This window comes from Bactrocera dorsalis, chromosome 6, assembly GCF_023373825.1.
Source record: "Bactrocera dorsalis isolate Fly_Bdor chromosome 6, ASM2337382v1, whole genome shotgun sequence".
NCBI lineage: Eukaryota > Metazoa > Arthropoda > Insecta > Diptera > Tephritidae > Bactrocera > Bactrocera dorsalis.
Genome location: NC_064308.1, coordinates 23,267,617 through 23,284,266, shown reverse-complemented (window position 1 = coordinate 23,284,266; position 16,650 = coordinate 23,267,617). Strand labels below are relative to the sequence as shown.

Below are 16,650 nucleotides of genomic sequence, written 5' to 3'. Positions count from 1 at the left end.
TACCCGCCGCGGGAAGCAGAGGAAGAGGAAGACCTCCACTCCGGTGGAAGGACCAAGTGGAAAAGGACCTGACCTCACTTGGAATATCCAATTGGCGCCACGTAGCGAAGAGAAGAAACGATTGGCGCGCTGTTGTTGACTCGGCTATAATCGCGTAAGAAGAAGAAGAAGTAATAAAGCCTTGACAAACCTTTTTTAACAAATAGATGAAACAAATTCCTGAAATATGCCTTTACAAAGTCCTCACTGGATTGTTTTTACTTTGGAATTGCACAGTCCCTGCTTCTCTCATGCTGACACCGGTCTTACTTATACATACAACATATTCAAATACATTTTCTTCCCCTATAATGAAATTTCTATATAAATTGACGGTGACTTTTGTTAATAGAAAATATGCATTATAATTTTTAAATTTATATTTTTGTGTAATAAATGAAGTTAAAAAAAATGTTATATATATATATATAAAATTTAATAAATTGCAGCTTCAGTTGAGAATATGAATTTTGTATTTTTAATATTTTATGGGCGTGGCCATTCTTCAAACACCAAATACCAAATCACGTTGACTTTTTTCCAACAGTGTATATCTCACAGACTACAAAGCCATGTTATCCACACTTTCGGAAAAATTTATAGCAAGTTCTTCTGCATATAGCGTAAAAATGAGTGCAATTACTCAAAACCTGTTATAATGTTATCGTTATTGTAACTGATTTTATTCCAATATATCAGTCAGTGTGTGAGTTATTTTAATGTAAATGTTTTTTCACGCATAATTTAGTGATTATGATAGGAATCCATTCGTCGAATAACTAAACTCAAATATGCACATCGTTTTTTAATAGAAAATTTGACCAGCACACGAAAATATTTCCATACTTTTGATCTTGAAAAGGTATAAAATATGCGGTTCCACCTTTACTTTAATCCTTTCTTACTTGCATAATATATAAATATAGTTTAACAACTAATTTTTTTGGAGACTTTCAAAAAAATGGTCTGACACAGGTCCACAAAAAATAGTTCAGGGTTTCCTTTCACCAAACCTGGTGTAGTATAAGACCAAAAAAAACCGACCGATCTAAAAAGGGTTAGATCTCCGAAATAACACTCTTTGGCGTAAAAAAATCTGGATCAATTCCGGTAACGTAGAACCGAAGTTTTGGGAATTGGTATAGTTTACATTTTTGGGGTCGCTAAGTTCGAATCCGAATTCATGGTGGATTTCGAGTGGCAAACACAACTTTTTACACTTTTTTAAATATTGACGTATTTCCTTGAAACTAGTTACTCTGGGGTTCTTGGGATCTCTGATTACGAATTGGATGTAAGATTTTCTAAATTAATATCCAATATATGGTCAAGACGTATTTTATACATATATATATTAATTAAAAGCTAATCCCATTTTCTCTTACAATTCTTAGGTTATGTTTAAAATTTTATAAATAGAACAAGTAAGGAAAGGTTCAGGTGCAACCGAACATTTTATACTCTTACAACTTGCAAGAACAAAAGCCAGGGAAATATCTTAGGGTGTGAAACGTCAACTAGAGAGTCGAAATATAAGCAATTTTATAAATACATATACTATATATAACTCATATACTGACAGACACATTGGGTTTCTTAGAACGAAAATCACTATACATATTACATGTAGTATATCTTATCCATTTTATTATCATGCCACATGCTAAAAAAAAAATTGAGATACGTCACATATAATTTCTAATATACAAGGTGGATTCCGAAGTAAACAGGACTTACAAAGAAAAACAGAAGAAATGTTTTTTCAGCAAAATCAATTTAATTTATTCAAAATAGTCTCCTTCTGCTTCAATACAGCTTTTTGCACGGTCCAAAAGTATGTCGAACGAGTGTTTTAGCCCGTTGGCCGGTATATTCGCCAGTATCCCGGTGCAAGCCTTTTGAATGGCCTCTACGTCTGCATAACGCTTTGATTTCATGGACGAATGCATTTTTTCAAAAAGAAAGAAGTTGCACGGTGCCATATCAGGTGAATACGGGGAGTGGTTAATGGTTAAAATGTGATTTTTGGTCAAATAACCAGTCACAATGATGTCCTTCGAATGTTGGATTCTGAGCAATTTTTGGTCGTCAGTCAATTTGCGCGGAACAAACCGTGCACACACCTTTCGTAAGCCCAAATGTTCGGTCAAAATGCGATAAATAGATGTGTTGGAGATGTTCAATTCCATTTCCATGAATTTCAATGATGATTTCCGCTGATTTTTGATGAATTCACGCACAGTTTCGATGGAATTTCCGGTGATCACAGATTTTGATTGGCCCGCATGTTGATCGTCATTTAAGTCCTCACGACCACTTTGAAAACGTTGAAACCATTCGTGCACTCTACTACGAGATAGGGAATCAGCGCCATAAACTTGTTTCATCAATTGAAACGTTTCGGTAAAAGTTTTACCAATTTTAAAACAAAATTTAATGTTGACTCTTTGTTCGAAACTCATTTTCGCACCGATAATACAAACATACTGACACTTAGAACGCAATAACTTCACTTTCAATCCTTGATATGTCATGAAATACTTACTGGGCAATCGATAAAAATAGCAGATTTTAACGCACCAGTCGACATCATGGCGCTATATTCAAAAAGTCCTGTTTACTTTGGAAACCACTTTGTATATGGAGTAAAGTCAATCGGATGTTCGAAAATACTGATGTTAGTTATATGATCGCTAGCTCAAGTTTTCTCCCATTTTTTAACTATTTTCGGCACAGAAACTGACTGTTATGAGTAAAAGATCTTTCATTTTCATTGAGATTACTCACATACTGACCGATATATGCGGTATATAATCACCTGGAAGTTCGAAAATCTTTATATGAGGTATATGGGGGCTCAGGGTAATATTAACCCGATTCAACCCATTTTTTATATACAGACAAACCATGATATGAGAAGGATAATCCTTTAATTTAAGTTTTATATACCACACATTGACCGACATTTTCGATCAAAAGTCAACTATAGGTACCGGGGTCTAGATATTCGGTACCTAGGGGCTTGAACAGTTTTTATTGGATTTAATAAATTTTTGGTCATAAGGTGGCACACACTAAACACATTATTCGTTCAAAGTTTTATCTCGTCATTTGAATATTATGCTATTTGGGAAGTAGGCGTGGTTGTTGCCCGAATTCGTCCATTTTCACAAAAAACGAAGTGTTATAAGAACAAAGTGATATAAGACTGAAAGAAGAATGTTACGTACCAAACTTCGTCGAAATTGCCGGGTTAAGTCCCGAGATAGGAGATTTCACCAAAAAGTGCCACGCCCATCGTTCAAGCCAGCTCCCATAAGATTCCCTCATACCATCACGGTGGTAAAATTTAATGTTTGCCGTATTTAGTTATTGATTTATCGCACTTTTAGTAGTTTTAACCAGTACCCATATTAGCGAGGTTATCCTTCGATTTCAACCATTTACGCAGTGTCGGTAGAAGTTTTCATAAGATTTTTACACAGAAAGTTTGGTTGTTGTAGGTTAAGTGGTTTATATACATACATTAAACTTGTTACAGAGCGGAGCCAAGTCCACTTTTTCAAGAAATTTTGCTCACAGGTGCCCCTTGCTACAGCTTTATATCTTAATTTATTGCTTAGTTATGGCACTTTGATCATACATATGTTTTCGGTTAATGACGATTTGTGGGCGTTGCAGTGGTCCGATCACGCCCATCTACGAACTCCAAATTTATTTTTTACTAAGGAACCCACATACCAAGTTTTATCTCAATTTTGCTAAATTTACAGCTTGCACGGACGGACGGACAGACAGACTTTTCTCGTCATCCTGATCATTTATATATATATATATATATATATATATAACTCTATATCTGTCTCTCTTAGTTTTAGATGATACATACAACCGTTAGGTGAAAAAAACTATAATACTAGAAATGGTTGCAAGAGTATAATTATATGGGTTGACTCAGTTATAACGACTTCTTTTAGATCATTTCTTAGTGATTTTCTCTTCTCGTTTCCTCTTTTCAATCTCTTAAATCCTGCTGCAATCCTTCGCCCTGCTCTTCACTAAAGTCACTAATTTTCAGGAAAATATTCAAATGAGAATAAATAGTATAGTTCATTACGCATTCTAATGCTTGAAAGATTTTACCTTTTGGTTAACAATACCTGTTTAATTAGCATTTTTTTATTTCCTAGAAACTTCGTAGTAATTTCTCAAGAACTTGTCCATGCTGTTTTCTCCACCGTAGTCTTTCTTGAAATTCAGTGTCTGTGGCCCATTCAAAATGCTTTATTTTACTTTCGCTTCTGACAATTTGGAAATTTTTTCGAAGAGGTACTCAAAAGATTTGCGTTGCGTATTACTTATTGCTTTATTCAATTGTTTTACAGGACCCAATTTTATATGGAGTGGTGGAAAAATTACTATACTTTCTGGTATTCGACTCTTTTTTATGACATTTTTAGAACCTGGAGCTAAAGTTTTCATAAGCATCCAATCTTTTTGCATATAATGCTTGCCGTGAGCTTGACTACCCCACTCACATAATTGTCGTTATCTTTAATTCACCACACAAGTGCCATTTGTGTTTATCATATTCAAGTTTTTCGTGTAAGAATTCGAGGTTGCAGTATTCCTCTTTTCTACTATTGATTGAATAACTAGTAAAGAAGCGTATTGAATTCAAGAATCAACGAATAAGTGGCAGCTATTAGCTTCATAGGAAATATCCTAATCGTTTATTAGTTCATCAATATCGCAGTAGTAAGCTAAATTGTTAACTTAAAAGAGTGCTGGAGCTAGACAATTTTTCCCTATCAATCTTGATTCTAATAGCTCCGAAACTTCACTCGAAAGTCCTGTATCTAGAACTAAGTCATTTAAATTGAGTAAAACCACCAGGATTTATTATTATTATTAGTCTCATAACCTGAGTATTTTGATGTTTAATCATTCATATTTCCTTAGTATCAACAACAACTAGAACTTCGTCAGTAGAAATAATACTCACTGATTCGTCAGAAGCGTAAAGGAATGAACATTATGTGTTTGAGTTGTGCCCAAAAGTACTCGTTAAACAGAAATGATTGTTACTGTTGCTCAATCATTTTTTTTTTGGTTTACTCCAGATCATTGGATAAGCAAATGTTCGTTTTTTATGTCCAATCACTGAGCATCTATATTGAAAAATTCCGTGTATCTAGATTTAAGTAAAATTGTTTTTTCGTTATTTCTTAACAACACATTTTCCACAAACGAAACAGAAATTATCTACTTCCTTATTGCAAACTGGGATTCCTACTCCCTGCATCATACTTCCTTTCGTGTGTCTGTCATGACGTCGTGAAGGTGAATCTATGATAAACACTACGTTATATGCACATATGTTATACTTTACGGATGCTAATTGAGATTAATTATAATTTATGCAGAAACTTGCCGCGTAACTTTATAGGTTCACGAATAGTAAAGCCCACAGCAGACTATCCATAAGGATCCAGGGACTCTGCCGGTTTACGGAATAACTCCTTTGCTCACCAATTCGTAATCATCGATCTCCAAAAGCCCCGAGTAACAAGTTTCAATCGCATCCGACCAATTTTTAATTTTTCTTTCGCCATGTCGGTTCCGCCAAGCTTAATGACCTTATTAATACGAGGGCTGCTATATATATTTCTGGCCTAATAATGATAATAGGCATATTTATCAACGCAAATGGTTTTTTTTTCGTTGGATTTAGCTCGTCTTGGAAGACCCACACGGTCGATTGCTGATTTGTTTCGGGCTCATACGCATAGATCCATGATTCGTCACCTGTGACGATCTTATAAACGTCTTTTGAAGCATCGCGATCGTATTTTTTTCAGCATTTCTTTACACTAATCCACACGAGCCTTTTTTGAGCGATTTTCAAATTGTGCGGGATCCAACGAGAACAAATCTTTTTTACGGCCAGATGCTCATGCAATATCGAATGTATGCTGGTGGGAGAAATGCATAGGCATGCGTCTATCTGAAGGTATGTTACATGACGGTCTTGCATTATCACTTCACGTACGGCATCGATGTTTTCTGGCACAACGGCTGTTTTTGGACGACCTTCACGGAATTCGTCTTTGAGCGACCGTCGGCCACGATTGAATTCGTTGTACCAGCTTTTCACAGTGTTATAGGATGGTGCTTCATAGCCATACAAAGATTTTAGTACATCGATGCACTCTTGTCGTGATAATCCACGTCGAAAGTTGTGAAAAATGATCGCACAAAAATGTTCACGAGTTAATTCCATTTTTTGGCCGAGATTTATGGTAAAAAATATTAAACTTTCCAATGGAAATGTCAGATTGCACCTGGCAACACTTAGTGTTGCCTAGTCCAGAAATATACATATATAGCAGCCTATGTAGTTGAATATTCAAAAGTCAGTTGTTTTAGTATAGCATAAAATATTTAAATCGTTTCTCAATATATTAAATGACCACTATATAGTATTTAGTAGTGGTAGTTGTGTTGTGGTGTTGTTTCTCTCTCCACTCGCTTTCTGTGTGCATAGAAAAGATTGATTTTGCTAAACTTTTATCGGTTGCAGCTGAATCCACTTATAAAACAAAATTATTGAAGTCAATGAATAAACTGTAGCAATGGTCACAAAAAGAAAATTAAACAAATATTTAGATTATATTTTTAAAGACACTGAGCCAGTTTCCAAAACCATACATGGTTGTAAGGGAAACAGGCTAAATATAGATAGTTTTATATTTGCTACTGAAGGTTTTGTTATTGAAAATATAGATTTAAATAAGCTTTTTCTAAAAATATGAGATAGTGTTAAAGTTACGTAGAATGTTTTTTAGCCTAAGTTATGTATACAATTTGGTGTTAAGATTTCTATTATTTTGATAACACATTGCAATATTACCATGGAAAAACTTAGAATTTAATTTTCAAATGACAGTCTCTTTCTTAGTTTAAACTTCAGAAGTTTAGATATCTTACAAAAATAATTTTTATTCTTATTCACCTTTTTTAAAAGATTTATATATTATACATATTTACATATTGTATTACATAATAACATTCAAATTTCCGAACATAATGTACTATCATGTTCCGACCGGCATCTAATTACAAGATTTATACCATGTTCAGACCGACACTTGATCACACGATATCGGCTGTTGAGTAGTTTATCCCACTAATCTTATAAATTTATCAAGATTTCGCCAAACAAAAATGACAGTTCAAAACCACTTCATCGAAGTGATTTGAAACTGAGCCACTCTAAATCTCTCGGTGCGACTCTGATTTCGCGCCATCTACTTATCAGAAATCTACTTATGGAAATCTATTGCATTATCACAGCTGATTTAGACACTGAAACAAGAAAAAAATGTAAACAAATGAATCTGTATTCACCAATCGACTTCCCAAATAAAAAAATGCTTCCATTATTTTCATTATATGAAAAATATTAAAAAGAAGACGGCTTTTATAACAAAATACTATATAACAATGTTTTCTTTTAATAAATAATAAGCGATGTGAATTCTTGAATGGCAAAAAAATCTGTTTTATTATCTGTCCTACGGCAGTGAGAACGGTGAGATTAGTGAAGAGATTTAATATAAAGTAATCACTTAAAATTGGTGGCAACATAGTAATCATCTGTTGGGTAGATTATCTCATTAATATACTGGATTTAGCAAGAATTCGCCCTTAAAAAATTACACTTGAAAATCGCGTCACCGATGTGATTTGAGTCTAATCTACGTGAAATTTCCATGTGCGACTTTATCACAGCTGATTTGGACATCACAAAAAAAAAATATTATCAAATAAATAAATTAAAAGAATGCGTTTGAATAGTCCTTGCAATCGACTTTCCAAATCGAAAAATGGGGCTATTTTTTCCATTAAATGGAAAATATTTAAAACACGAGGACTTTTATAGCAAAGTACGACGCTATAAATACAATATTAAAGGATGTGCATTTTTTAGTGTCACAATTATCTGCTTTATAAATTTCCAACGGCAGTCAGGACAAAATAGATTCTTCTTCTTCTTTACTGGTGTGGAAACCACTTACGCGGTTATTTCCACGTTACCAACAGCGCGCCAGTCATTTCTTCTTTTCTCAAGTTAGCGCCAATTGAAGATTCCAAGCGAAGCCAGGTCCTTCTCCAGGAATGGAGGCTTTCCTCTTCCTCTGCTTCCCCTGGCGGGTACTGCGTCGAATACTTTCAGAGCAGGAGTGTTTTCGTTCATTCGGCCGACATGACCTAGCCAGCATAGTCGCTGTCTATGTTAACGTCGTAATATATCTCATACAGCTCATCGTTCCATTGAATGCGCTATTCGCTGTGGCCAACGCGCAAAGGAAATATTAGTGAATATATTAAATGTAATCTATCTCAAATTTTTGGTCAGAACATGGTGTACGAGTAACTATTTATTTGAAACTGAGCGCAATTGCAATCATTAAAATGAAGAGGAGTGCCTAATTACGCAGCAGCGAAGTAAACGAACAAGAACACAAAACATGTTCCCGAACACTGGAGTTACTGAAATAAACGTTTTTATATACATGAACATTACGACAGTATAAATACAACACTTAGCAATGAACCTTGTTATAGACACACAAGAAACAAGGAACACAATAATGATATGATTTTCAATATTTTCTCACAGCTGAGCTAATCTGATTGAAATATAGCGTTTTTCCGATAAAAAGTTTTAAACAAAAGGGCTTTAACTTTAAAATATTTTTTAATGGATGTATTAATAGATTATTTTATTTAATAGATATTATATATTGAAACAAATTACTGCTAATCGGGTTCGAGAATGCATATCCTACGAATTGAACTTTCACATTTTTCCTCGGATTAAACAGGGGGTTTGACTTAAAAGCATACTCACACCGGCAAAGGTATTGTAAGGTTTCAAATTATTTGTCATATTAATGAGAATTTTCAATCGGTTCTCCCCGAGAAGTAACAACACGAGGCAACAACTTTAAATCCTGTACAACTCAGAACATCTGAGCGACTGTTTAGCATGCTTTCTTAGACGGCAACTATCATTATGCTTTCTCAAAAAATAAACCAAACTAACTTCACGATCTTACTCAACAAACAAATTCACTTAAAAGATGTATTTTGGACTAAAGCTAATTTTCTTTGATTATATCTCGGTTTTGAAACTAAACATTAGTTACTCTATTAAGACAAATTTAGCAAACAAGAAACATGGGAAAGCTCTCTATCAAAAATTACCCACATATTCGCCTAAACTCAGTAAACTGATGATAAGGATAATTATTTTCTGACAACCTCTTCTTCTCTCCTTTACTGGGGGAGACATTGCTTACGCGGTTATAGCCAAGTTAACAACAATGCACCAATCAGTTCCAAGAGTTCCGGAGCCAAGTCCTTCTCCTCCTGGTCCTGCTAACTGAGTAGGGGTCTTCCTCTTCCTCTGCTTCCCTCGCCGGGTATTGTGTCAGAACTCGTCCGTTTCGTAAGTACGATATGACCTACCAAGCGCAGCCGCTGTCTTTTAATTCGCTGAACTATGTCAATGTATTCGTATATCTCATACAGCTCATGATTCCATCGAATGCGATATTCCCCGTGGTCAACACGCAAAGGACCATAAATCTTTCGCAGAACCTTACTCTCGAAAACTCGCAACGTCGACTCATCAGAAGTTGCCATTGTCCATGCCTCTGCACCATATAGCAGGACGGGAATAACGAGTGACTTATACAGTTTGGTTTTTGTTCGTCGAGAGAGGACTTTACTTTTCAATTGCCTACTCAGTCCGAAGAAGCACTTGTTGGCAATAGTTATGCTGCGTTGGAATTCGAGGCTCACATTATTGTTGTTGTGGATACTGGTTCCAATAAAGACGAAATTATCCACAACTTCGATGTTATGACTAGAAACAGTGACGTAGGAGCCTAGTTGCGAGTGCGACGACTGTTTGTTTGATGACAGGAGATATTTCCTCTTGCCCCCATTCACTGCCAGACCCATTTGCTTTGCTTCTTTATCTAGTCTAGAGAAACCAGAACCAACGGCGTGGTTGTTGAGGCCAATGACATCAATATCATTGGCATATCCAGCAGTCGTATGCTCTTATAGAAGATATCATGGTCGGACATTGGAACGTCGGTTTCACCGTCATCGATTGGGGAATCGAGTTGGCCTTCTCCTGGCGTTATTCTTTCACTGCCATTCAGCTGGCTGGAAAGGTGTTCTCTCCATAATTTTAGTATGCTCTGAGCATAAGTTATTCCTCCTCAAGTCCTTGGGTTCTACAAGAGTATACCTTCTATCAGTCGACGCGATTTTTCGTAGAATTTTCGAGTATCACTCTTCATACTCACGCATTTCGGTCTCTCTCTTTTTCTGTTTGCAAATGCATCTCTGAGAGCGTACGCACGTCTAAAACACTAGAGACGTATCTTCCGTCTATCACAACATGATCGATTTGGTTGGTGGCTTTTCGATCCGGAAACAGCCAGGTAGATTGATAAATTTTTCTACGCTGGAGTCTAGTACAACAGATAACAATATTTCGGGCGAAGTCGATCAGCTTCAACCCATTTGGGGATGTTTTCTCGTGAAGGCTTAATTTACCGACTGTTGCGCCAAAGATACTTTCCTTGTCCACCCTGGCGTTAAAGTCGACAAGCACGAGTATGACATCGTGGCGCGGGCAGCACTTATAGGTGCGCTCCAAGCCCTGATAGAAGGCATCTTTGGTCACATTGTTCTTTCTATTCCGTCGGGGCGTGGGCGCAAATCAGCGATATGTTGAATAACTTCGCTTTGATGCGGATTGTGGCTAGATGTTCAACCAGCGCAGTCTCTCTCCCTCCAGGAATCCTACAACGAATTTGCGCTCCTTTATCTGGCCACTGTAGTAAATGCTACGAAGACTTACTTGCCTCAGTCCTTACCCCGTCCACCGCATTTCTTGGATGGCGGTGATGACTCCATCCTCCAATACCTAATAAAATTGTGTAAGAATATTTCGCTATGCCAAATATGGTTTCATACCAAAAATGGAGGAAGTGACAAGACGTGACGTAATTTTCAGTATTTTAATGCTAATATTTTACATATACTTGTAAACCATATGTTCCCATTTGCTAAAGGCGAAATGCCACTAAATTCGATCAAGAAAATATAAAATAATTAACACTTATTTAAAAAAGCAACAGAAACAGAAACACCAGTTTTTAATCCTATTAGAAGTTATGCATTCATTTTGAAAACACCGTTTATTAGAAAAAAGACTGTCGCGTTCTTGACCACTACATGATGGATGCCCAGATTCTTTTGTTCTATCCAAATTTTTACAGCAGACTTTCTGAATATTAATATTTTTTAACATTTAAATTTTTTGAATGAAATTACCACATATACTTGAAGTAGTTTGGCAGCCATTTCTGAAATATTCCTTTTATTATTATGCAATATAATAGTTTACAAAATATTCACGTATTAACTTTTCACTACTTTTCAAATAAGAACTTACTCTATTTTAGCGCACATGCTTCCGACGCGAAATCTGGTGGAAAATTTTGCTCAACTCTATTAAAGATTTGTTTTTTGTTTCTTTAGCGCTCACAGAGTTTGCCTATACTTATCTATGTATGGATGTGTAAACGTAGGGCACTTAATTAAAAAACTGCTAATGTCATAAAAAGGATATGTGTTTTATTTACATAGTACATATAATTAATGCTAAAGATTTTCACCATATTTTTGTGTAAAAATAAATATCATGTTTATAAAACTACAATATATGTTTGTGTGTATGTATATATATTTTATACACATGTAAATATTAATTAAAATTACTTCTTCTATGTTCATAATCAACTCACTAAACGTGAATAATTGTGTCACTAATTGCAATATCGTCAACTACCGAAAACAAAACCACACTCAATTAACGATCTTTAGCGAGTGTCACAACTCATCAGATAGGATAAAAGTTCGGGTCTGGGATGAAGACAATGATCTGAAATCAAAATTGCGTCAGAAGTTAACTCGAGAATCAGATGACTTTTTGGGTCAGACAATCATCGAAGTACGCACACTTTCAGGTGAAATGGATGTTTGGTATAATTTAGAGAAGCGTACGGACAAATCAGCGGTATCTGGAGCCATACGTTTACATATTTCAGTAGAAATCAAGGGAGAGGAAAAAGTCGCTCCATACCATGTGCAATACACATGTTTGCATGAAAACATTTTTCATTATTTATGCGAAGAAAATTGCGGTATGGTGAGTATACAATTAAAATTATAGATTACAACCTTTGCTTCTAATTAGCCAAGTCAACAACCTTTGTTTGCAATGATCTATTTGCTTACATTTTATGAAGTCTATGATCCATTTGTTTACATATCCATTTGTTATGGTACTCCTTTGTTTAGATTTAGCTGTTTTTACATTTTTTTATATTTTATGAGGTAAATTATCACTTTGTTTATATTTTATGGGGTCAATGACGCTTTTTTATAGTTAGTCAAAGCAACAGCTTTTCTTTATATTTAGTCAAGTCAACAACCAATATATGCTAAATTTCAAAAAGATATGTAGTGAATTAAAAATGTTTTTCATACAAGCAATTGATTTCGATCGTTCAGTTTGCATGGCAGGTATATGGTATTGTGGTCCAATATCGCAGTTCCGACAAGAAATCACCTTTTTAAGAAAAAAAGGACATATGCAAAATTTCAGATCGATATCACAAAAAGTGATGCATTAGGTTTTGTATATACAGACAGACAGACGGGCTAAATCAGCTCATTATACTCATCATTTATATATACATATATATATATATAAGTTATCGCGAAGAAACGACACACCCTAATTCCCGTCGTAATAAGAGCCTACCACTCTGCACATGTCGCTAAGTCAGCACATTTTGCGTGAGAACATTGGCCAGACATCTAAGTAAACAAACACCATGCACGAGGCGCAAGGTCAGCAAAACGTCAGCAGAGGAGCTACAACGCGATGCGGGTTGGTGGCTTGAGCTAAGTTAGGAATAATTTAATGGGCACTTTATACTTGACAACTAAGCCGTGATGACGGCAAATAAAATAACTTCAAATTGAATAATACATTTGAATAATTGGCGCCCAACGTGGGGCTCGCGAGTGAAAAGTTTAATAGAAAAATATAAAGTTCTTAACTCGACTCGTGTAACTACGACAGTTGGCTCACTTAAAATCGACAACAATCAACTACTTGGACTCAGCGTGGACTTAAAGAAGAGACAACCTTTGGCCCGATCAATTAACCGGAAGAACCTGAACCTAATTTTAATCTATTCAAATCCAATGGAAGGGTAAGTGAGATGCTCGTTTCCTGGAATAAATATAGCAATAATTGTGAATAAAATAAAGGAAAGTGACAGAACAAAAATTAATGAGTGAAGGTCTGGAAGACCTTTTTAGAAATTTAAAGTTAGGAAGTCAGAAAGCAAATATGAACACGGAACAAATAACCGAGTTAATTAAGGCGGAAGTTAGAAGTGCTTTGGCAGCACAAAGGTTGGAGTTCGATAGGAAGTTAGGAGCAATCCAAAACCAGGTGACAGGCAGCAGGCCAAAGGTAGAAAAATATCTAAAGGTATCTGTAAATCCACTAGTGACATGTGACATAACGCTTGATGCTATCAAATCACTTCCAGAATTTCATGGTCACATAGGCACATATGTGTCATGGCGCGAGGCGGCGCATAACGCTTATGAACTGTTCAAAAGGTACGATGGCAGTGAACGACACTACCAAGCAGTTACCATTTTGAGGAACAAAATAAGAGGGGCTGCCGATGCGGTCCTCTCATCGTTTAGTACTGTGCTGAACTTTAATGCCATTATAGCACGTTTAGACTTTACGTACGCGGACAAACGTCCCGTATATCTTATAGAGCAGGAATTATCTACCTTAAGACAGGGTTCTAGGTCCTGTCTGGAATTCTACGATGAGGTAGAAAAGAAGCTAACGTTACTAGCTAATAAGACTATAATGCCTTACGAGAGTAGCGTGGCAGAAATTATAAACGAGAAATATAGGGCAGATGCCCTAAGAGTTTTCATTTCCGGCTTAAGGAAGCCCTTATGCGACATTCTTTTCGCCTCACGGCCGTCTGACCTTCCGTCTGCTCTTGCTTTAGCACAGGAGGTAGACTCAAACCATGAGCGGTATGCGTTCGCGGCCAATTTTGCTGCCAGGAACGTCGAGGGCAACCACATTAAAAAAAATAATAATATAATTTCAAGCCAGAACAACCATAGGACAAACACTTATGATCCACCCTCAGCTCATAAGAGCCCACACTACTATAGTAATAGGCAGTACAAACCCGGACATGCACCTCATTTTACGGAAAATCAAAGGGTAAATAACGGACGTGACAACGACAGACTAGTCAGAGCGGAACCAATGGACGTTGATCCATCCTTATCGAAATTTAAACACCAATCGTTTGACAGAGACCGAGGTGCCTATCAAGGAAACAGTAATAGAATGCAACAGGGCTATCAACAAAAACGTCCAGCAAATTCTGGACGTTACACAGGACCAAAGATCCAACGTGTTAATCATCTGGAGGAGGAAGTTGAGCTACAGAGTGAATCATTGTACGGTGCAGAAGCCGAACAAGCGGCGGATGACGTAAGTTTAGATCAACTTAATTTTTTAGGGGAAGGTCCCTCCTACCCTGGATTTCAAAGTTCCTAGGAGGGAAAGAAGTGAAACTCCTTATCGATACTGGTGCGTCGAGGAGTTATATGAAACCAACACCGGCTTTAAGGACACAACATTTCAGGGACACATTCTCTGTAAAATCTATTCACGGGGTTACTTCTATCATGGAAAAATGCTACATGAAAATATTTGGCGTAGTGGCAGAATTTTTCATCTTACCGGACTTAACATCATTTGATGGCGTGATTGGGCTCGACATACTAAACAGGGTCCATGCGAACATTGACCTTAAATCGAATACAATAAATCATGATTTTGGTGAGGAGGAAATCTTCTTCATTTCCAGTCATGACGTAAGCCATCTTAGGCTTCAAACAAATCTAGTACCAACAGACGTTAGGGAAGATTTTTCTAGAATGATCAAAAGGATGAATAGGGTTTTTGCTGACCCCAATGAGGCACTACCGTACAATACAAAGGTGATAGCAACAATTCGCACGGAGGACGAAACACCAGTTTACTCAAGATTATACCCGTACCCACTGAGTGTAGCGGATTTCGTGGACAAAGAAATCAAGGATTTGTTAGCAAATGGAGTTATCCGGCCATCAAGATCACCCTTTAACAACCCTATATGGGTGGTAAAGAAAAAGGGGGTAGACGAAAACGGACAGGCGAAGCAGAGATTAGTTATAGATTTTCGGAAACTCAATGAAAAAACTATCGGTGATAAATACCCAATTCCCGACATAACAGGAATTCTTTCCAATTTGGGTGGTAGTAAATACTTCACCACTTTGGACTTAAAATCTGGTTTCCATCAGATTAAACTATTGGAGCGTGATAGGGAAAAAACAGCTTTCTCTGTCAAGAATGGCAAGTATGAATTTTGACGGTTACCTTTTGGATTAAAAAACGCGCCGAGCATCTTTCAACGCGCCATAGACGACGTATTAAGAGAGCATATTGGGAAAAGCTGTTTTGTCTATGTAGACGATGTTATTATTTTTTCGGAAAACAAACAGCAGCATCTGAAAGATATAGAATCAATTTTAAATGAATTATTTAGGGCCAACATGAGAGTGTCAGTTGAAAAATCCAAATTTTTTAGGACTGAGGTCGAATACCTGGGGTTCTTAGTTTCACAAGGAGGAATAAAAACGTGTCCAGACAAAGTCGACACAATACGAAGTTTCCCTGAGCCCACCACTCTAAGGGGACTCAGATCATTCCTAGGTCTAGCGGGTTATTATAGATGTTTTATAAGGGATTTCGCTAGAATATCAAAACCATTGTCGAGCATCATGAGAGGCGAATACGGTCGAGTTACTGCGTCCCAATCAAAAAAAATCAGAATTGATTTGACGGACGAACAGAAAAAGACCTTCGAAACAATTAAAGAAATTTTAGCGTCAGAGGATGTAACCCTGACGTATCCAGATTTTAACAAACAATTCGACCTAACTACTGACGCGTCGGCTCATGCTATAGGCGCCGTCCTCTCTCAGGAGGGCAAACCGATTACCATGATTTCTCGCACTCTGTCCGGGAGCGAGGAGCATTACGCTACCAATGAAAGGGAATTGTTAGCTATTGTATGGGCATTGAAAGCTCTTAGAAACTACCTGTACGGCGTAACAAAACTTAATGTTTATACTGACCACCAGCCGCTGACCTTTGCGGTTTCGGATAGGAATCCTAATTCGAAAATTAAAAGATGGAAAGCCTTCATAGACGAATGCAACGCAAAGCTAATCTACAAACCAGGAAAGGAAAATGTGGTGGCAGACGCTCTATCTAGGCAACATATAAATGCTTTAGATAACACGAGCATCGAGACAATTCATAGCGAGGAATCATCAACCCATACA

At 36.7% G+C, this 16,650-nt stretch overlaps 1 protein-coding gene across 7 annotated transcripts in view; it reads left to right on the top strand.

The window, feature by feature from the left end:
* LOC105222832 (uncharacterized) overlaps positions 1–16,650 on the top strand; it is a 186,869-nt gene that overhangs the window by 129,657 nt on the left and 40,562 nt on the right. For all 7 annotated transcript variants that reach the window (XR_007423202.1, XR_007423201.1, XM_049459958.1 and 4 more), the window contains one exon: positions 12,016–12,340. Coding sequence is in view for 5 of the 7 variants with exons in the window: in XM_049459958.1 (XP_049315915.1) it covers positions 12,016–12,340 (325 nt within the window). In the remaining 2 variants the exon portion in view is untranslated. The remainder of the gene's footprint in view (positions 1–12,015; positions 12,341–16,650) is intronic.